The 23524-nt window shown below is 43.3% G+C and overlaps 1 protein-coding gene across 2 annotated transcripts in view; it reads left to right on the top strand.

Moving 5' to 3' along the window:
• The window catches only part of BACH1 (BTB domain and CNC homolog 1), a 48193-nt gene extending 33805 nt beyond the window's left edge, over positions 1 to 14388 (top strand). For both annotated transcript variants that reach the window (XM_077293953.1, XM_077293952.1), the window contains exons 2-5: positions 1223 to 1507; positions 3837 to 5174; positions 11817 to 12023; positions 13940 to 14388. In XM_077293953.1, coding sequence (XP_077150068.1) covers positions 1268 to 1507; positions 3837 to 5174; positions 11817 to 12023; positions 13940 to 14335 — 2181 coding nt within the window. In that variant the 5' untranslated portion in view covers positions 1223 to 1267 and the 3' untranslated portion in view covers positions 14336 to 14388. The remainder of the gene's footprint in view (positions 1 to 1222; positions 1508 to 3836; positions 5175 to 11816; positions 12024 to 13939) is intronic.
• The last annotated feature ends 9136 nt before the right edge of the window (positions 14389 to 23524 follow it).

Here is a 23524-nt window from a genome sequence, read left to right on the forward strand (position 1 = left end):
AGACAGTCTGGGTAATGGGCAGATTTGAATAAATCTCTATATAAATGTATAACCAGTCTCTGCCATCTTGTGCCAGCGCAAGAAAGAGCTGCCAATGTGGCCTACATACTGCCAATGTGTTTACTTGGCATTTCATTACAACCATTTTTTTTTTCCTTTTTTTGCAATTGCCTGTCAGGAATTTAGATAAAATTAATATACAGATCACATAGATGTTTGCCATTTAATTGCTATTAAAAAAAATAAATTGTGAATTGCTTTGACTTTTTTTTTTTTTTTTTTTTTTTTTACCCAGTATGGCACCACCTTGTGTTTGCAATCATAGCAATGTGCACGTCCATCTAATGAGCTGAGTGCTGGTGGACACCTTCTCCGTCACTATGTGCAATAGGAATAGCTTTTTGCCTGCTTGTCAGTAAAGGAGCGAAGTCGGCTGTCAGAGAGGAAAGTAGAAAGACTAGTTGGATGCCAGAGGGGGAGGTACACTGATTATGTCCACCGCCAGCAAAAAAAAAAAAAAAAAGATTCTGGGGTGAAACGTTAACATATTCTCCTACCGGACTACTGCTGGAGTTTAGGCAAGGTTACCGTATATGGTCCAAGTTTGGAGCGCAATGTGCAGATTTGCTGCAAGTGTCCTGAAATCCATTTAAAAAAAATAAAATAATTTATTTTGTAATATAATGGTACACATAAGACAATGCAAGTTTATTTATGTTTTTTTATGTTTGAGAAATCTGCTCCTTCCTCCTCCTGGACTGATTTTTTTCACTGGTAAAATCTATAATCAGTGAAGGCAGATTTTCCCATTACTGAGATAGGAGACGACCGTTGGTGCTTGTAAAATTCTATGGAAGGAGGAGCCGGAGGCAGAAATGACAGATAAAGTTCTCCATAGAACTTTACGAGCACCAACTGTCATCTCCTCTCTGTCATTGGAACATCTGCATGCAGTGATGGCCCCTTTTTACCCATAAATTGAGACTTTTGAGAATGAATGATCAGTCCAGGAGGAGAAAGAAGCAGATTTATCTGATAAGATTACAAAGTTTATTATTACAGACTTTTTTACTATTTATGAAAAAAACAACCATTACTCTTTAAAGCCAGATAAAGATGCAGAAAGTGTCACAATGCTCTGCACGTATGGGAACACTCGTACTTCACCGGGCACGTTGTGTCGGAGGCCTCTGTAGTAACCCTGTGTGTGTTTCTCTTGCAGTGGTGGAGATACAGGGAAGCATGGTAGCCGAGACCCCGTTGCACGATGTCTTGTAGTGAGAAGAAGGACGCTGATTTCGCTTACGAGTCTTCAGTTCACAGCGCAAACCTTCTGCTTCGCCTGAACAGCCATCGGGAGCAGGGCCTGCTCTGTGATGTGACCGTGGTGGTGGAAGAGCAGAGGTTCAGGGCTCATCGCTCGGTGCTCGCCGCTTCCAGCGATTACTTCCTATCACGGGTTGTGCAACCAAGCAATGGCGAGTGTGTTGTAACCCTGCCCGAAGAGGTGAGGACGGCCGAGGAGTCACATCTACAGTGGGTATGAAAAGTATTCAGACCCCTTTACAATTTTCACTCTGTTTCATTGCAGCCATATGGTAAATTCAAAAAAGGTCATTTTTCTCATTAATGTACACTCTGCGCCCCATCTTGACTGAAAAAAACAGAAATGTAGAAATTTTTGCAAATTTATTAAAAAAGGGAAACTGAAATATCACATGTTCACAAGTCTTCAGACCCTTTGCTCAGTATTGAGTAGAAGCACCTTTTGAGCTAATACAGCCATGAGTCTTCTTGGGAATGATGCAACAAGTTTTTCACCCCTGGATTTGGGGCTCCTCTGCCATTCTTCCTTGCGGATCCTCTCCAGTTCCATCAGGTTGGATGGTGAACGTTGGTGGACGCCAGTTTCAGGTCTCTCCAGAGATACACAATTGGGTTCAGGTCAGGGCTCTGGCTGGGCCAGTCAAGAATGGTTACAGAGTTGTTCTGAAGCCACTCCTTTGTTATTTTAGCTGTGTGCTTAGGGTCATTGTCTTGTTGGAAGGTGAACCTTCGGCCAAGTCTGAGGTCCAGAGCACTCTGGAAGAGGTTTTCATCCAGGATATCCCTGTACTTAGCAGCATTCATGTTTCCTTCAATGGCAACCAGTCATCCTGTCCCTGCAGCTGAAAAACACCCCCATAGCATGATGCTGCCACCACCATGTTTCACTGTTGGGATTGTATTGGGCAGGTGATGAGCAGTGCCTGGTTTTCTCCACACATACCGCTTAGAATTATCGCCAAAAAGGTCTATCTTATCTCGTCAGACCAGATAATCTTATTTCTCATAGTCTGGGAGTACTGTGTGGTTTCTGTTTTTTCTGTTTGTTTTTTAGCAAACTCTATGCAGGCTTTCATATGTCTTGAACTGAGCAGAGGCTTCCGTCCGGCCACTCTGAGCAAAGGGTCTCAATACTTATGACCATGTGATATTTCAGTTTTTCTTTGTTGATAAATTTGCGAAACGTTCTACATTTCTGTTTTTTTCTGTCAAGATGGGGTGCAGAGTGTACATTTATAAGAAAAAATGAACTTTTTTGAATTTACCAAATGGCTGCACTGAAACACAGAGTGAAAAATTTAAAAGGGCCTGAATACTTTCCGTACCCACTGTATGACTTGCTGTCTATTTCTATTAACTTACCAACATCATTAATGATCTACACAACACCAAAGCACAGAATCACTGTCATGTATTTATCCCCTTTGGTCACATCAGCCCCTCCTTGTACTCTGGTGGTCACAGCAGCCCCTCCTTGTACTCTGGTGGTCACAGCAGCCCCTCCTTGCACTTTGGTGGTCACAGCCGCCCCTCCTTGCGCTCTGGTGGTCACAGCCGCCCCTCCTTGCGCTCTGGTGGTCACAGCCGCCCCTCCTTGCGCTCTGGTGGTCACAGCCGCCCCTCCTTGCGCTCTGGTGGTCACAGCCGCCCCTCCTTGCGCTCTGGTGGTCACAGCCGCCCCTCCTTGCGCTCTGGTGGTCACAGCCGCCCCTCCTTGCGCTCTGGTGGTCACAGCCGCCCCTCCTTGCGCTCTGGTGGTCACAGCCGCCCCTCCTTGCGCTCTGGTGGTCACAGCCGCCCCTCCTTGCGCTCTGGTGGTCACAGCCGCCCCTCCTTGCGCTCTGGTGGTCACAGCCGCCCCTCCTTGCCCTCTGGTGGTCACAGCCGCCCCTCCTTGCGCTCTGGTGGTCACAGCCGCCCCTCCTTGCGCTCTGGTGGTCACAGCCGCCCCTCCTTGCGCTCTGGTGGTCACAGCCGCCCCTCCTTGCGCTCTGGTGGTCACAGCCGCCCCTCCTTGCACTCTGGTGGTCACAGCCGCCCCTCCTTGCGCTCTGGTGGTCACAGCCGCCCCTCCTTGCGCTCTGGTGGTCACAGCCGCCCCTCCTTGCGCTCTGGTGGTCACAGCCGCCCCTCCTTGCGCTCTGGTGGTCACAGCCGCCCCTCCTTGCGCTCTGGTGGTCACAGCCGCCCCTCCTTGCGCTCTGGTGGTCACAGCCGCCCCTCCTTGCGCTCTGGTGGTCACAGCCGCCCCTCCTTGCGCTCTGGTGGTCACAGCCGCCCCTCCTTGCGCTCTGGTGGTCACAGCCGCCCCTCCTTGCGCTCTGGTGGTCACAGCCGCCCCTCCTTGCGCTCTGGTGGTCACAGCCGCCCCTCCTTGTGCCCTGGTGATTACAGCAGGCTCTTTTTGCTGTTGTGTGGTGGTTGTTTTTTTGTATGTTTTTGTTTTTTTTGTTTGTATTTTTTACACGTCCTTGGGGTAATTTTTATTCTTTCTCATCTTGTTTTCTCAGGTGACTGTGAAGGGCTTTCTTCCACTCCTCCATTTTTCTTACACTTCGAAACTTCTCGTCAACAAAGACAACTTACTGGAAATCAAAAAATGTGCAAAGTTCCTGGAGGTCCATGACATCGAGGAGGCCTGCTTCCAGTTCCTCTCCCTAAAATTCTCCGACCATAAATGCGAAACCTCAGAATGTCCCCGAAAAAAATGCTGCAAGTCCTTCTGCCCGAAGGCGAGCATCCAGCGCCAACCCGACGAGACTTTGAGAGCAGTGGTACACGAGGTGGAAGATATCTGGAAGGAGGACTTCTCCCAGAACCTCAAGTGTCCAACGGAGATTGCAAACTTATCCCCATCCCCAGAAAGTCCAAAACAGCCATGTGAAACTTTTTGCTTTGCCAGAGAGAATGCTTCCAACTTTTCCTCTCTTTGCCCAAAGTACAGGAAGTTTCAGAAAGCTTGCGGACGGGGTAGAGTCCGATCCGTCAGCACGTGCTCCAGCAACCAAGAAGCTCAGAGTTTGTCACCAGCTCCATCCAGTGAGATGTCCGAAGGTACCAGTCAGCCAAAATCTCAGGTGGAGGACCTACAGTTATCCAAGGCTGACGTAAATCTGAGCTCTCTACCTCTGCAGGGCACGGATGTGATATATTATGACAACCTGTGCAACGAGGACAAAATCGCCAGCCCAGCCGTCTACCCTCCATGTTTTCCTATAAGAGCCGGACTTCCAGACTTCAGTTCTGTGCCTTTTCCGTGCGTGTACCAGCCGTATCGGAACGTTAACTACATGGACCCCCTGAATGGCTCCAATCCAGCTGTGCTTCCTGATAAGGGCGGCAACGAAACAAGCAGCAGCCGGGCACCTGATCTACCAAGACAGGAATATGTGGCCGACCCGGACATGTCTTCTGCCATGGAACCGATCCAAGAACGTAGTAATGTGGAGAGAGAAGTAGCCGAACATCTCGCGAAAGGTTTTTGGTCCGATGTGTACCCCAGCCAATTTTCAGGTCAGGAAGAAACAGAAATGTCAACTCCAAAGCAACTACAGGACCTGAACAGTGCGGATAAAAGATCGGAATGCCCATGGCTTTCCATTTCTATTTCCAATGAGACCCCGGAACGGACCTTTACTACCCTTAATTCTGTGTCGTGCCCGTTTATGAGTAACATTTCCAATGAGGCTTGCGACACTAATCCGGATGTGAACAGTGAAAATGTGGATAGAGGAACGATGCCGGACAAGTGCCCGTATGTGTGTCCTATTAACTTGGAGGAGGATTCGGAAACGGACAGCGAGGAAGATAGCGGCGGATCTTGTTCTGCCAAAGAACAGGAGTGTGAGGTAGGATGCACCCATAAAGGTGTGTGTGTATATATATATTTTATATCATTGTTACACTTGTTCCTTGCCCAACGGCAACCTATCCACCTGGCTCTGCAGGGTACTCTAAGCAATTTTTGTTGCAAATGTCGGTACTAAGCAAAATGGTATAGGAATGCCCCTTTGTCTTATGCTGTTCTCGTAAAAGTAGATACAGGTGCTTCTTACAATATTAGAATATCATCAAAAAGTTAATTTATTTCAGTTCTTCAATACAAAAAGTGAAACTCATCTATTATATAGAGTCATTACACACAGAGTGATATGTTTCATGTGTTTATCTCTGTTAATGTTGATGATTATGGCTTACAGCCAATAAAAGCCCAAAAGTCATTATCTCAGTAAATTAGAATAATTACCAAAAAACACCTGCAAAGGCTTCCTAAGTGTTTAAAAAGATCCCTTAGTCTGTTTTTGTAGGCTCCACAATCATGGGGAAGACTGCTGACTTGACAGATGTCCAGAAGGCCGTCACTGGCACACTCCACAAGGAGGGGAAGCCACAAAAGGTCATTGCTAAAGACGCTGGCTGTTCACAGAGCGCTGTGTCCAAGCATATTAATGGAAAGTTGACTGGAAGGAAAAAGTGTGGTAGAAAAAGGTGCACAAGCAACTGGGATAACTGCAGCCTTGAAAGGATTGTTAAGAAAAGGCCATTCAAAGATTTGGTGGAGATTCACAAGGAGTTGACTGCTGCTGGAGTCATTGCTTCAAGAGCCACCACACAGACGTGTCCAGGACATGGGCTATAAGTGTCGCATTCCTTGTGTCAGGCCTCTCATGACCGATAGACAACGCCAGAAGCGTCTTACGTGGGCCAAGGAGAAAAAGAACCGGACTGTTCTCAGTGGTCCAAGGTGTTGTTTTCAGATTAAAGTAAATTTTGCATTTCATTTGGAAATCAAGGTCCCAGAGTCTGGAGGAAGAGTGGAGAGGCCACAATCCAAGCTGCTGGAGGTCTAGTGTGACTTTCCCACAATCAGTGATGGTTTGGGGAGCCATGTCATGTGCTGGTGTAGGTCCTCTGTGTTTTATCAAGACCAAAGTCAGCGCAGTCGTCTACCAGGAAATTTTAGAACACTTCATGCTTCCCTCTGCCGACAAGCTTTTTGGAAATGGAAATGTCATTCTCCAGCAGGACTTGGCACCTGTCCACACTGTCAAAAGTGCCAATACCTGGTTTACAAACAACAGTATCACTGGGCTTGATTGGCAGCAAACTCACCTGACCTTAACCCCATAGAGAATCTATGGAGTATTGTCAAGAGGAAGATGAGAGACACCAGACCCAACAATGCAGACGAGCTGAAGGCTGCTATCAAAGCAACCTGGGCTTTCATAACCCCTCAGCAGTGCCACAGGCTGATCGCCTCCATGCCACGCTGCACTAATGCAGTAATTGATGCCAAAGGAGCCCCGGCCAAGTATTGAGTGCATTTACTGAACATACATTTCACTAGGCCAACGTTTCGGATTTTAACCCCTTCCCGACCTGTGACACAGCGTATGCGTCATGAAAGTCGGTGCCAATCCGACCTGTGACGCATATGCTGCGTCGCAGAATGATCGTGCTCCTGCAGGTCGGTTGAAAGGGTTAACTCAAAATTCACCCGACCTGCAGGGACAGGGGGAGTGGTACTTGAGCCCAGGGGGGGTGGCTTCGCCTCCCCATAGCTACGATCGCTCTGATTGGCTGTTGTAAGTGACTTTTACTTTCAATCAGAGCAATCGTAATATTTCACCAATGAAAATTGGTGAAATATTACAATCCAGCCATGGTCGATGCTGCGATCTCCTCCCCTCCGTCCTGTCCTCCGTTCCCCTCCGTCCTCACGTCCAGTCTCCCTTCAGTCCGATCTCGCCCCCCTGTGGTCCGATCTCACCCCCCCTTACCTACCGAGCTCCGGTGTCCCTCCCGGTGTCCGTCCGTCTTCTCCATGGGCGCCGCCATCTTTCAAATGGCCGGCCGGCAGATTCATTCCAAGTACATTTTGATCACTGTGATAGAACCCACAGTGATGGAAATAAAAAAATTGGTCAATAACCCCCCCCCCCTTTATCACCCCCATAGGTAGGGAAAATAATGAATTAAAGAAAATATATTTACATTTATTTTTCCACTAGGGTTAGAATTAGGGTTAGGGTTGCAATTAGGGTTAGGGTTGCAATTAGGGTTAGGGTTGCAATTAGGGTTAGAATTAGGGTTAGGGTTGCAATTAGGGTTAGAATTAGGGTTAGGGTTGCAATTAGGGTTGCGGTTAGGGTTGCAATTAAGGTTAGAGTTGCAATTAGGGTTAGGGTTGCAATTAGGGTTAGGGTTGCAATTAGGGTTAGGGTTGCAATTAGGGTTAGGGTTGCAACTAGGGTTAGGGTTGCAATTAGGGTTAGGGTTGCAATTAGGGTTAGAATTAGGGTTAGGGTTGCAATTAGGGTTAGGGTTGCAATTAGGGTTAGAATTAGGGTTAGGGTTGCAATTAGGGTTAGGGTTGCAATTAGGGTGAAGGTTGCAATTAGGGTTAGGGTTAGAATTAGGTTTAGGGTTGCAATTAGGGTTAGCGTTGCAGTTAGGGTTAGAATTAGGGTTGCAATTAGGGTTACAGTTAGAATTAAGGTTAGAATTAGGCTATGTGCACACGATGCGGATTTGGCTGCGGATCCGCTGCGGATTGGCCGCTGCGGATTCGTAGCAGTTTTACATCACGTTTACAGTACCATGTAAACCTATGGAAAACCAAATCCACTGTGCCCATGGTGCGGAAAATACCGCGCGGAAACGCTGCATTGTATTTTCCGCAGAATGCCAATTCTTTGTGCGGATTCTGCAGCTTTTTACACCTGTTCCTCAAAAGGAATCCGCAGGTGAAATCCGCACAAAAAACACTGGAAATCCACGGTAAATCCGCAGGTAAAATGCAGGGCGTTTTACCTGCAGATTTTTCAAAAACGATGCTGAAAAATCCTCACACGAATCTGCAATGTGGGCACATAGCCTTAGGGTTAGGGTTGGAAATAAGGTTAAGATTTGGGTTAGGGGTGTGTTGGGGTTAGGGTTAGGCTTGTAGTTAGGGTTGGGATTAGGGTTAGGGGTGTGTTGGGGTTAGGGTTGTGGTTAGGGTTAGGGTTGGGATTAGGGTTAGGGGTGTGTTGGGGTTAGGGTTGTGGTTAGGGGTGTGTTGGGGTTAGGGTTATGATTAGGGTTATGGCTAGAGTTGGGATTAGGGTTAGGGGTGTGTTGGGGTTAGTGTTGGAGTTAGAATTGAGGGGTTTCCACTGTTTAGGCACATCAGGGGTCTCCAAACGTGACACGGCGCCACCATTGCGTTCAAAAAGTCAAATGGTGCTCCCTCCCTTCTGAGCCCTTACGTGTGCCCAAACAGTGGTTCCCCCCACATATGGGGTATCAGCATACTCAGGACAAACTGGACAACAACTTTTGGCGTCCAATTTCTCCTGTTACCCTTGGGAAAATAAAAAAATTGCGGGCTAAAAAATAATTTTTGAGGAAAGAAAAATGATTTTTTATTTTCACGGCTCTGCATTATAAACTTCTGTGAATCACTTGGGGGTTCAAAGTGCTCACTATACATCTAGATAAGTTCCTTGGGGGGTCTAGTTTCCAAAATGAGGTCACTTGTGGGGGGTTTCTACTGTTTAGGCACATCAGTGTCTCTGTAAACGTAACATGATGCCCGCAGACCATTCCATCAAAGTCTGCATTCCAAAACGTCACTACTTCCCTTCCGAGTCCCGACGTGTGCCCAAACAGTGGTTCCTCCCCACATATGGGGTATCGGCGTACTCGGGACAAACTGGACAACAACTTTTGGGGTCCAATTTCTCCTGTTACCCTTGGGAAAATAAAAAATTGCGGGCTAAAAAATAATTTTTGAGGAAAGAAAAATGATTTTTTATTTTCACGGCTCTGCGTTATAAACTTCTGTGATGCACTTGGGGGTTCAAAGTGCTCACTTCACATGTAGATTAGTTCCTTGGGGGTCTAGTTTCCAAAATGGGGTCACTTGTGGGGGAGCTCCAATGTTTAGGCACACGGGGGTTCTCCAAACGCGACATGGTGTCCGCTAAAGATTGGAGCCAATTTTTCATTCAAAAAGCCAAATGGCGCTCCTTCCCTTCCGAGCCCTGTACTGCGCCCAAACAGTGGTTTACCTCCACATATGAGGTATCAGCGTACTCAGGACAAATTGTACAATAACTTTCGGGGTCCAGTTTCTCCTTTTACCCTTGGGGAAAAAAAATGGTTGCTAAAAGATCATTTTTGTGACTAAAAAGTTAAATGTTCATTTTTTCCTTCCATGTTGCTTCTGCTGCTGTGAAGCACCTGAAGGGTTAATAAACTTCTTGAATGTGGTTTTGAGCACCTTGAGGGGTGCAGTTTTTAGAATGGTGTCACTTTTGGGTATTTTCAGCCATATAGACCCCTCAAACTGACTTCAAATGTGAGGTGGTCCCTAAAAAAAAAATGGTTTTGTAAATTTTGTTGTAAAAATGAGAAATCACTGGTCAAATTTTAACCCTTATAACTTCCTAGCAAAAAAAAATTGTTGTTTCCAAAATTGTGTTGATGTAAAGTAGACATGTGGGAAATGTTATTTATTAATTATTTTGTGTCACATAACTCTGGTTTAACAGAATAAAAATTAAAAATTTGAAAATTGCAAAATTTTCGCCAAATTTCCATTTTTTTCACAAATAAACGCAAAAATTATCGACCTAAATTTACCACTAACATGAAGCCCAATATGTCACGAAAAAACAATCTCAGAACCGCTAGGATCCATTGAAGCGTTCCTGAGTTATTACCTCATAAAGGGACACTGGTCAGAATTGCAAAAAATGGCCAGGTCAGTAAGGTCAAAATAGGCTGGGTCATGAAGGGGTTAAAATAACTTTTCAGGCTGGTTTTATAAAGTATTCTAATTTACTGAGATAATGACTTTTAAAGTTTTCATTGGCTGTAAGCCATAATCATCAACATTAACAGAAATAAATACTTGAAATAGATCACTCTGTGTGTAATGACTCTATATAATATGAGTTTCTCTTTTTACATTGAAGAACTGAAATAAATTAACTTTTTGATGATATTTTAACTTTGTGAGAAGCACCTGTATATGGGATTGGTGACTTCAAGGGGTTATGACTGTAGATGAGAGAATCGATTTGCGGTACCCTGATCCAGCGGCCACGTCAGAGCCCTGCGAACCACCTTCTTCCTACCCACATCCCAGCAGTTCCTGTACTGATTAGTCGACCTGACGATGGCAGCACACAAGGCCGGCTAACCACAAGAGGAGCCTGCGGATACAAGCAGCTAGAAAGGGTATAGCAGGGCTCCAGTTCAGCAGCAATGAACTACTGATGTGGCCTCTCGTCTGGAGTCCTGCAAATTTATTCGCTCATCTCTAGTCGTGTCCTTCAAATTTTTTCACAATTTTCTTGTACTAAAAAATTGAAAATTGTAAAAAAAAATAATTTTTTTTAATGCAAATCTAGATTGAAATCTGCTCTAAAAATTCATTAATTGATATTTTGTATGCACAACGCAGGTCGTTTTCCTCTGCATTCTGTAAGTGGCTCGGGCTGCGGGCGGTGGGGCTCGGGGTGCGGGAGGTGGGGCTCGGGGTGCGGGAGGTGGGGCTCGGGGTGCGGCTCGTGCTGCGGGCGGTGGGGCTTGTACTGCGGGTGGTGGGGCTCGTGCAATGGGGCTCGGGCTGCGGGCGGTGGGGCTTGGGCTGCGGGCGGTGGGGCTTGGGCTGCGGGTGGTGGGGCTTGGGCTGCGGGCGGTGGGGGTTGGGCTGCGGGCGGTGGGGCTTGGGCTGCGGGCGGCGGGGCTCGGGCTGCGGGCGGTGGGGCTCGGGCTGCGGGCGGTGGGGCTCGGGCTGCGGGCAGTGGGGCTCGGGCTGCGGGCGGTGGGGCTCGGGCTGCGGGCAGTGGGGCTTGTACTGCGGGTGGTGGGGCTCGTGCAATGGGGCTCGGGCTGCGGGCGGTATGGCTCGGGCTGCGGATGGTGGGGCTGCGGCGGTGAGGCTCGGGCTGCGGGCGGTGGGGCTCGGGCTGCGGCGGTGGGGCTCGTGCTGCGGGAGGTGGGGCTTGGGCTGCGGATGGTGGGGTGGTGGGGTTCGGGCTGCGGGAGGTGCGGTCATGCTGCGGGCGGTGGGGCTCGGGCTGCGGATGGTGGGGTGGTGGGGTTCGGGCTGCGGGAGGTGCGATCATGCTGCGGGCGGTGGGGCTCGGGCTGCGGGGGGGGGGCGGGGCGGTGGGGCTTGGGCTGCGGCAGGCGGCTCAGGCTGCTCGTCCAGTTTTCTGCCTATTTTCCCCATCCTGTCGGATCTGAATGTAAGAAGTAAAGTAGACGGAGCTGTATTTCTTCTTATAAATTATACTTCTCCGTAGCGTCTGCAGGACGTACCCGCAAGGACAACGCGCAGCCTCAGTAATGACCCGTGCCGTCGGATCAGATGCCGTGGGCTGGGATTTGCATGAAATAGTATTGGCAATCACAGTAATCCTTTTATCGTCACTGCCCAGCCTGCAGATTTGTGCTTTTCTTCTAAATTTATTGATATTTTTTCCTTGTTCTAGAAAAATCTGCCATTCAACTCTCAGAAAATAATTTCACTTTCACGATACGACTTCCAGTCTTTGGTAAAAATGCACAAGCTCAGTCCCGAGCAGCTGGACTGTGTCCACGACATACGCCGGCGGAGTAAGAACAGGATTGCTGCTCAGCGCTGCCGGAAAAGAAAGCTGGACTGCATCCAAAACCTGGAGACGGAGATACGGAAGCTGGTGAGTTCTGCCGTCCAGGTGCGAAGCGGAATATGACTTGTGTGGACATTGGCCGGCGTTCTTGCCCTTTGAGAGCAAACGGACTCGGCGGTTTTCGAAACATTTCAAACAAGTGAATGAGATCGGCCCATACACAACCACTGTGCCAACCCCGGCGATGCCAGAAGATGGGTGGAGGTCCCAGAGGTGGGCCACGGTTCTCAGACACTTATGGCGTATCCTGGGCTTCAGATGTCAGTGATTGCAGTTAAAAAATTCCCCCCCCCCCCCCGTCATGTAGAAGATCATTTGTGAGGTCGGGTACTGATGTTGGGGAGACGTCAGGCTCACAATGGTTTAGTTTATCCTATGGCGTTTCATGAGGCTGAGGTCCATTCTTCCATGATAAACTCCTGTCTGTATGGACCTTACGCACGGGGAACAGAGAGGGGTCTTCCCCAAACTGTTCTCACAAAGCTGGAAGCTACAATTGTCCACAATGTCTTGCGCTGAACCATTCAGATTTTCCTTAAACAAGTCCACAGCATTATGGTCCTTCACCATCTGTACAGTGAGCACAATGCAATCCGGGGGTAATGTCCTCCTGACATTCACCAAATCTCTTCCATCAGATATCAGACAGAAGCGTGAACACATTTCCTCCAGAGTCCAGTGGTAGCGGCTTTACACCACTCCATCCGACGCTTGGCATTGTGCTTGGTAATGTACGGCTCCATGCAGCTTCTCGGCCGTGAAGCTCTCAGCGGGGGTGCAGTGTTTGTGCTGCAGTTATGGGGTCAGCAGAGTGGTGGCGACTTTTCTGCCCTTTGCTCCTCAGCACTCGGCCCCCGGCTCTATAACGTTACGGGGTCTCCTCTTCGTTCCTGAGCTGCTGCGGTTCCTTCCACTTCCCAAAAATATCACTCACAGGTGATGGGGGAAAGATTTAGGGGAGAAGAAATGTCATGGACGGACTGGTTACCCCGGTGGCTCCAATTACAGGTCCGCGCTGGTATCAGTGAGCTCAGCACCGCAGGCAGCATGGCGGGGGCCGGAGATTATACCCCGGGGGGCAGAGGTTATTGCGCTGGGGCAATGGGACTGAATGAAAAACTGGAATTCGGTGATTGAGGATTGTCCCGATACTTTTCTCCATATAGTGGATCTTTTCGCCTGGACAAGAAATAGATTTTTCTAAACTCCCAACTTTTTCCACTCTATTGTTCCAATGCAGATCTGTATCTTCTGTTTTAGAGGAGAACCCTTTTACTAGTATGAAGCAGAACACCAGGGGTTAACACTTGGAGAGGCCTGTAACGCACCAGGTCCCCTGTATGTTATCTAGCGTGTGTCCATGTGCTGACGCCAGATAACGCGCGCGGATGATGATACGGCATGACTGGCACGCTGCTAGAATTCCCACTCGCACGGCGAAATTCCTGGCGCATTCACACACACCAAAAAAAAAATAATAATAATTTCTCTCTTCGATTAAGGCTTGTTCACACGCTATGTTTTTTTCACGGCAGATTTCAACCATCAGAATTTTTTTTTTTTTTTCAAATCTGCAGTGTCCATTCCTTCATCGTTATTTGCGCATTCAAATGAAAGGGAAAAAAAATGCATCAAAAATGTGTATTTTATGCAACTTTTTACTTACCAGCAGGGCTGTGGAGCCGGTAAGCCAAACCTCTGACTCTTGCTTAGTTTTTCATCCTTGTTTTTTTTTAATTTTTTTTTATTCAATTTTAATCATAATATATGGTGTGTTGTAATAAAAAAAAAAAATTGCAAAAAATACCCATTTTGCAGTGATTTACACTTGGGGGGGAGGGGCACATCAAAGAATTTACATTCTGCTTTCTAAAATAAGAAAATAAATAAAATAAAAAATTGTGTTTATTATTCATAGATATTTTTTATTTATTTTTTTCTAGCAAAATGAAAAGCACCATTTATTAAAGGAACGGGACCAAATTTTATCCACATTGGGAGAAACCAAGCAGAACCTGTCCGGTCTGTGCCACCAGGTGTGCCAGGAAGCATCGCTGAGCCACGAGCAGATACAAGTCCTAGCCAAATATTCCAGCTCGGAGTGTCCCTTGTCCTTCCTGGCTCCGGAAAGGGGGAAAATGCTCCTCCAGTGTGAAGCCATATTACAGGAATTCGCAGGAGGGCTACTAAACAACGTGGAGGCTTCGCACCGCAGTACCGGCGACGGCGGCGTGCAGAACACCGGCCACGTCCTAACCTCCGAAGCAGCTGGACCCAGGCAGTCCAGCACTGACCGACATCACGTGACTGCTCAATGCACTACTGATGAACACAACTAGGACACACTCCTACACGGGGGAGTTTATAGGTTAATACAAAGCAATAGATTTTATTTTTCTGTTTTTTTGTTTTTTTTTCTATACATCATCCATAAAGAAATCCGATATTGCAACAATTGAATTTATTAGATTTTTCAGTAATTATTCAGAGGGAGGGTCTTCTGAATACATCCTCATTTTATATAATATTATGCTGGAGATCCCGTTTTGTCCACCAGTTTACCTCTATCCGGATCAATAGCATTCCAAAAAAATAAAATAACTAAATATATATATATATATATATATATATATATATATATATATATATATATATATTTATATTATTATATTGCTACTATATATCCCCCAAGTAAGGTTTTTTGGGTTTTTTTTTTTTACTTCGTCTATACATTTATTTTCTGTTACTGATTTATAGCCGTAACAAAAAATAAATGCATAGACGAAGTTAAAAAAAAAAAAAAACTTGCTTGGGGAATATATAGCGGTAATCTAATATTATAATTATTATTTTTTATTTTTTAAATCCTATCACTAGAGTTGAGCAAACTGTTTTGCAAGACCCTGGTCCCGTGGCCTCGTCAGTAGTGCCACAGCCACCGGACGAGAACCCTGCGAACCTTCTACTTTGCTCTGGCAGTCAGACTGTCGAATTGTTTTTGCCCAATTTTGCCTATTACTTCTCTATGTAGGAACGACTTATTGATGTCATACAAAAAAGAGGAAAGAAAAAGCTATAGCCTTCTCACACCCACCAGCTGCGCCAGACTAGGGGCCGACCATGCACTTCAGCCTGGATTGTGTATGCGCTAAGCTCCTTTGCTCCCTCTAGTGGCGACCGTAGGTAAACAAAAAGGGACCCGTCACCTCCTGATAAGTCCCTTTTAGTTTAAATATAGGCAAAAATTGTTTTGTGTTTTTGTTTGTTTGTTGTTGTTTTTGACCCCCTTTGGTTTGAAATAATTATCACCCAAAAAGTTATTATAACTTTCATTATACAAATGTTTATATGCTTATAATATTATAATAGTATTATATAATAGTATTATAGAATTCCGACTTCTAAATTACTGATTACTTAGAGACACTAACTTGTTTCCTTTTTTTTTTTTTTTTTTAATTTATTTATTTTAGCCCTGCTAGAAGTTAGATATCTTTCTTTTCAGATCCCATTATTCTTCTCCTTACTTCTCAGCAAAATTGGAGTAAAAGTAAATTTATTCCATCCGGGTTCATCATTTGTCCATTTTCTCCATTTGATTGCATTTTTGCTGTGTGGTTTTTTGTTTTTTTTTTAACTACAAAGTCTTCAAAATTTTGCACCACGTTAATGAGTATATATAGGTACAAATTAAAATAATAATTTGGTGCAAATGAAAAAAGCTGGCTAAAGACACCAAAAACTGGACAAAAATGGCCCAAATGCAATATTGAAATTATCCCATTTCACTTTGTCTTTACATTGAAAGTCCGGCTTGTGATTACGTAATAAAATAATGTATTAGATATATGTTCTAAGATGTATGTTCGTGTTCGAAGCATAAAATGCATAAAAGATAAAAAAAAATATATATATATATATATATATATATATATTTATTTTTTTAAATTTTTTGCATTTTATGCTTCAAACTTAGATCTGCAGCGTTAGGTTTATTCTCTGCACTACAGCAAAAAAAAAAAAAAAAAAAGAAGTACATTCACTCAACAGCAGGAGCACCTCATGCCTCTGCTATGGCCTATAGGGAGGGTCACAATCAGAGGACCACCTCCCCTTCTAGGGCAGTCACATGCTTTAGGGTTTTCGGGGGTCTTTATAAAGTAATGAATACATTTCTCTTTAGCTGTTTAATTTTCTCTCTGGGACTTCAAATGAACAAGATTGAGCTGCAATACCAGGCGCGTCCACTGCTAAATGTATGGCGCTGTGATCCCGTAAGTCGGCTGATCGGTAGAGAATCGGCCTTCCACTCATCTGATTTTTGTAATTCCAGAGAATTCCTTTAAAAAAAAAAAAAGAACCTGTAAGTTTGGGTTTATGTCACTAAATCTACACCACCGTCAGTTACTTTACCTTAAGGTTCCTTTAAATTCTCGATATGCTGCAAAGCACAATAAGTTTTTAATGCCTGTATAAAAATTGCCAGGAAAATTAAAATAATAAGCATTGTCATGTAAATAGGCTTGTTGCACGAATATAAATCTTTTCTAATTATTTAAAACCCTGCTTTTTTGTGCTAATTTCCAGCACTTAAAATAATGACTTTTGCCTATTAATTGTTGGCATGATTCCGTGATTTTTATTTTTTAGAACTCTCACTCTCATTTTACAGAAATTAATTATATTTTATGTAGAAAAAAAATTCTGTGCGTGTGTGTATATGTATGTGTGTGTGTGTGTGTGTGTGTGTGTGTATATATATATATATATATATATATATATATATATATATATATATATTAATATACCTATGCCGTGTATTTTTTTTTTTTGCTTTGGAAAGAAAAAAGAAACAAAAAAAATCTAATTTAAAAAAAAAAAAAGTGAAATAAAAAACCATTTTACTTCATATTGAATTAAAAAAAAAAAAAAAAAAATTACCATAGCTACCTCAAAATTGGAAATGTATCGCTAACATTGAAAACTTTTCTCTTAAACATCAGCGAGCTGCCAGTATGGAGGGATATTTGTTTAAGGCATTTTTTTTCTTTTTGTTCTCTGTAGTTATAATGCTGCCTCTGATAATAATGAGACTGCTGAAAAAGTCTTTTGTAAAGAACAGCAAGTTGGAATCTAAAATAGCCCCAGTGGCCAGAGTGAAAATTGCAAGATTCGATTTTTATTTTTTTTATTTTATTTTTTTTAATACAAATTATGATAAAGGGGAAAAAAATTGCCAAAATTTAATTAAAAAATTATTTAAGACAGTCATATTCATTTTCATTGAGTTAATTTTTTTTATGCACTTTTTTTTTTATAAGCTTAACTATGTTAATAACATTGTGATTTTTTTTTTTTTTTTTTTTTTTAAAGCTACGCAATATAATCCACTGGAATCTTGCACTGGTTTATCTTTTGCCAGAGTATTGCAAGGGTTTGTCTAGGGGAAAATATTGTTGCCTCCTTTTAAAAAAAAACAAAAAAAAAAAACAGTGCCACACCTGTCTGTATTTGGTATTGCACCCTCAGCCTCATTTTCAGTGGGGCTAAACTGCAATACAAGAAGCCACCTTTGACAAAGGGTGGCGCTATTTAAAAAAAAAAAAAAACAAACATTTTTTTTCTAATTTTGGACAACCAAAAAAAAAAAATCTCATTAACTACTTATAATCTTGTAAAAAAAATTGTATATCTTCCTGTGGTCGAAAAATAATGCTAAATATCATGGACAAATGCATATACATACACTACCTCATTTCCAGATGATTTCAGGGTGCATTATACCTAAGCATTAAATGTATATTGATGTTTTTTGTGTTTTTTTTCTTTGGCATTTTACTTGTACAGTTCTCCAAGGTGGATGCTTGTTCGGCATCCGATATTATGCAATCTTTCTTTACTGTGTATACGCCGGAGGCATAAGTATACTTCTGGGGAGGTTTGTTGTGATTTATTCTTTTACAGAATTTTTGTGTGGATATTTTTGTTAATTTTATTGTATTTTTTAAATTTACAGTGAAAATATATATATATATATATATATATATATATATATATATATATATATATATAGTACAAAATTCAGTCTGAACTAAGTGGTTAAAGAGGAGGACTTTGACGTTTATGTTTTAATAAATCCTTAAGTACTTGGCTTCCCTTAAAAAAAAATAATAATAATCTGGGAATAATTGGCGTTCCTCTGATACTCCTCCTGGAACTGGATGCCGTATACACACTGTCAGCACGGATCGCCCAGCGTCAGGAGGACGCGCATCGATGACAAAGTTTAATGGCAACGTCCAAATTCCATTATTTATTTATTTAAATTTTTTTCATAAACAAGGGAATCAAGTAGTTTCCTAAAACATATGAATTAGAAGAATGGACACGTCCTCTATAAATGTACATCATCCCCTCATTGTGACCTTGCTGATTGAACCAATGAAACACTGGTAATATATCACATGATCGTAACATTTGGGCCAATCACTGGTTACACTGTTCCAATGCCAAGATTAGCGTATATCTCAACAAATAATATTAATTTTTTTTTTTTGCTGCCCATTGTTATTTTTCAGACCCTGTTCATATTGGTGTTGACACTTCATTTGTTTTCAAAGGGGTCATGACTAGAGATGGGCAAATGCGTAAAAAAAAAAAATATATTGTATATATTTTTTTTTACACATTTACCCATCTCTGGTCATGACCCCTTTGAAAACAAATGAAGTGTCAACACCAATAAATATATATATATATATATATATATATATATATATATATATATATATATTCTCCTCTCACCGTCACTCTTCGGTCATGACCGGTTTGCCGTATCCATTTTTTTTTTTAATTCGTTTTTTTTTTTTTTTTTTTTTAAAGATCCCATCAACCTATACATCAGGATTCTATTTCTCTGGCACTAGTAGTGCACCAGAGGGCCATATTTTTTTCAGCTAAAAACCCATTTGAAAGCCAACAGAACAGAGAGTAGCGGCAGTGTGAACAGGGTATTGGCCTGAAAATCTCCTTTTTCTCCTGCTTTTATTCGTCACTGATTTATTTACAATCCGCGGCAACAAAATGACTTAAGGCTAAACCGTCTTATTAAGGAAGTTTATTAGACATGCACTGAATATTATAGAGCCGCCATACACCTGCATCATGTTCAGGGATAAAGGTACACGATTCGCTGATGGTGTGACGTGTGTAACGATTGGAACAGCTAGATTAATAAGGTCATTAACTTGCTCAACATAACAAAAGCCTAACTGACGACTCCATCTATTCACTGGCGTCTTTCATCCATCCAATCTCTCGGCCATCCATCCGATCTCTCGATCATCCATCCGATCTCTCGATCATCCATACGATCTCTCGATCATCCATACGATCTCTCGATCATCCATACGATCTCTCGATCATCCATACGATCTCTCGATCATCCATACAATCTCTCGATCATCCATACGATCTCTCGATCATCCATACGATCTCTCGATCATCCATACGATCTCTCGATCATCCATCCGATCTCTCAATCATCCAATCACTCAATCATCTAATCACTCGATCATCCATACGATCTCTCGATCATTTATCCGATCTCTCGATCAACCATCCGATCTCTCGATTATCCATCCGATCTCTCGATTATCCGATCTCTCGATTATCCATCCGATCACTCAATCATCCGCTCACTGGATAATCCATCCGATCACTCGATCATCTATCCGATCTCTCGATCATCCATATGATCCCTCGATCATCCATCTGATCACTCGATCATCCATCTGATCACTCGATCAACCATCCGATCTCTCGATCATCCATCCGATCTCTCAATCACTCGATCATCCATCCGATCTCTCGATCATCCATCCGATCTCTCGATCATCCATCCGATCTCTCGATCATCCATATGATCCTTCGATCATCCATCCGATCACTCGATCATCCACCCACTAACAGTGATAGATGAAGGATTCCATTGAATACCTGCAGTCAGCTGTTACCATGATCTCTCTTAACAACTTCTATCTCCCCCTTTAACTATGTTTTAATCCCATTTGTAAACTTTTTACCCATAGGGTCAGAGAGTTTTAAAAAAAGCAAACAAAAGAACCTGATGCTTCACTTGCTTTCCTCGAGTGCAGAGCTGTGTCTCCATCGCTGCCCCGGTCTCTGTTGTTTGGCTACAGATCTCTCGACATGACTTCACCACTGCAGCCAAACATTACAGATGGAGACACAGCTCTGTACCCAGGGAGGATGAATAAAGTACAGTTTTGTTTTTTTTGTTTTTTTTTAAATATGAAAGTTTTTCTAAAGGGGACAACTCCTTTAATACCATAAAGTTTTATGACTTCTGTGAGGACAATAAAGTTTCAGTATTGTAATAAGATAGCGCCATATTTGCAGGTATCTTTCACTGTACTTTAGATGCACAGATAAATGCAATAAAGATTGTATGAAAGCTTGGAACTCGTTATTTTAGTTATTTACCACATCAATTGCACTTTTTTAGATTGTTTTTCTTTTTTTTCATAATCCTTATGATCTATCACTTCCCAAGACTTTTCTTTTTTAGTAAATATTTGCATTCACAACAGGTGGTGTCACAGCTCACCTCCTCCGCCTCCTGTAAAATGACTGATAACTCCTCTATATACAGTAGATAAAACAGGATCCACCATTCCCAATAGGTGAGATCACAGCTCACCTCCTCCTCCTCCTGTACAATGACTGATAACACCTCTATATAGAGTAGATAACACAGGATCCACCATTCACAATAGGTGATGTCACAGCTCACCTCCTCCTCCTGTACAATGACTGATAACACCTCTATATACAGCAGATAACACAGGATCCACCATTCACAATAGGTGATGTCACAGCTCACCTTCCCCTCCTGTACAATGACTGATAACACCTCTATATACAGTAGATAACACAGGATCCACCATTCACAATAGGTGATATCACAGCTCACCTCCTCCTCCGGTACAATGACTGATAACACCTCTATATACAGTAGATAACACAGGATCCACCATTCACAATAGGTGATGTCACAGCTCACCTCCTCCTCCTGTACAATGACTGATAACACCTCTATAAACAGTAGATAACACAGGATCCACCATTCACAATAGGTGATGTCACAGCTCTCCTTCCCCTCCTGTACAATGACTGATAACACCTCTATATACAGCAGATAACACAGGATCCACCATTCACAATAGGTGATGTCACAGCTCACCTCCTCCTGTACAATGACTGATAACACCTCTATATACAGCAGATAACACAGGATCCACCATTCACAATAGGTGAGATCACAGCTCACCTCCTCCTCCTGTACAATGACTGATAACACCTCTATATACAGTAGATAACACAGGATCTACCATTCACAATAGGTGATGTCACAGCTCACCCCCTCCTCCTGTATAATGAGGTTCATATATATATAATTTTGTTTTGTTCAGTGATGGAGGGAAAACACAATCATAAATGTTAATAGCCCCAGGTTTCGCCTCCCGGGTATAAAATTGTCACTGAATTGATTTCTTTGTACCCGTTAAGTTTTCTATTATTGTTACACTACATTAACTCCTGTTTGATAAGAAGTCGCCATTGTTTCCAGCCACAAACAAACCTTGGAGCCGGTCCTCTGTCCTGGTTCTGTCGGTTCTCCGACAAAGCCGTGAAATCCAATGATCTTTCCACAGCGATAATTAACATCCCCGTGCTGCATGCGGCCACATAAACTCCTATAATGCTGCGTTTGGCGACTGTCCAGCAATCTAATTACATCCAAATCACCCAGGCATTATGCAACTGTTTTTTGGACTCGGCAGGACATTTGTTTGGCCGTGTAATTGGTTCTCATTTTGTGGAACATCTGTTGTGATTTGGAAATGCTATAGAGGGCAGCACGTTCCTATTGTCGGAAACGCTCTCACAATGAATTTTTCATTCGGCAATTAAATAGCGCAACAAAGCTGGAAATAAAAGTCAGAATGTGCAGCTGCAACACGACTTGTCGATATATTCTTCACTGACAACTAGGTACAGATTTAATGTGGTTAATTACATTTTATTTTCACCTTGCCAAGCCCCCCAGGTGCAGGTGTGGGTTTACAGAATAGCAGAAGTGGCGCTATATATATATATATATATATATATATATATATATATATATATATATATATATATATATATATATATATATATCTCAAAAAAATAAAGTTAACACTTAAACAACAGAATATAACTCCAGTAAATCAAACTTCTGTGAAATCAAACTGTCCACTTAGGAAGCAACACTGTTTGACAATCAATTTCACATGCTGTTGTGCAAATGGAATAGACAACAGATAGAAATTATTGGCAATTATCAAGACACCCTCAATAAAGGAGTGGTTCTGCAGGTGGGGACCACAGACCACATCTCAGTACCAATGCTTTCTGGCTGATGTATTGGTCACTTTTGAATGTTGGTTGTACGTTCACACTCGTGGTAGCATGAGACGGACTGTACAACACACATAAGTGGCTCAGGTAGTGCAGCTCATCCAGGATGGCACATCAATGCGAGCTGTGGCAAGAAGGTTTGCTGTGTCTGTTAGCGTAGTGTCCAGAGGCTGGAGGCGCTACCAGGAGACAGGCCAGTACACCAGGAGACGTGGAGGGGGCCAAGATGAGATTCTCAGACCCCTTGTGAGACCATATGCTGGTGCGGTTGGCCTTGGATTCCTCCTAATGCAGGACAATGCCAGACCTCATGTGGCTGGAGTGTGTCAGCAGTTCCTGCAAGATGAAGGCATTGAAGCTATGGACTGGCCAGCCCGTTCCCCAGACCTGAATTTGATTGAACACATCTGGGACATCATGTCTCGCACCATCCACCAATGTCACGTTGCACCACAGACTGTCAGGAATTGACGGATGCTTTAGTCCAGGTCTGGGAGGAGATCCCTCAGGAGACCATCCGCCACCTCATCAGGAGCATGCCCGGGCATTGTAGGGAGGTCATTCAGGCACGTGGAGGCCAAACACTACTGAGCATTAGTGATGAGCGAGTACACTCGTTGCTCGGGTTTTCCCGAGCACGCTCTGGTGGTCTCCGAGTATTTATGACTGCTTGGAGATTTAGTTTTCATCGTGGCAGCTGAACAATTTACAGCTACTAGTGAGCTTGATTACATGTGGGGATTCCCTAGCAACCAGGCAACCCCCACATGTACTTAGGCTGGCTACAAGCTGTAAATCATTCAGCTGCCGCGATGAAAACTAAATCTCCGAATACTAACAAATACACTTTGGTTTTGAGCATCATTCCAACTCCAGACCTCTGTGGGATATTAGTTGTGATTTACGTTGATCATTTTTGGGTTTTATTGCTCTCAACACATTCCACTATGTAATGAATAAAGAATTACAACTGGAATATTTCATTCAGTGATATATATATAGTCATAAAAAAAAGTTTTAAAAAATGCAAAAATTAAAAACAATAA

This window comes from Ranitomeya variabilis, chromosome 3, assembly GCF_051348905.1.
Source record: "Ranitomeya variabilis isolate aRanVar5 chromosome 3, aRanVar5.hap1, whole genome shotgun sequence".
Lineage (NCBI taxonomy): Eukaryota > Metazoa > Chordata > Amphibia > Anura > Dendrobatidae > Ranitomeya > Ranitomeya variabilis.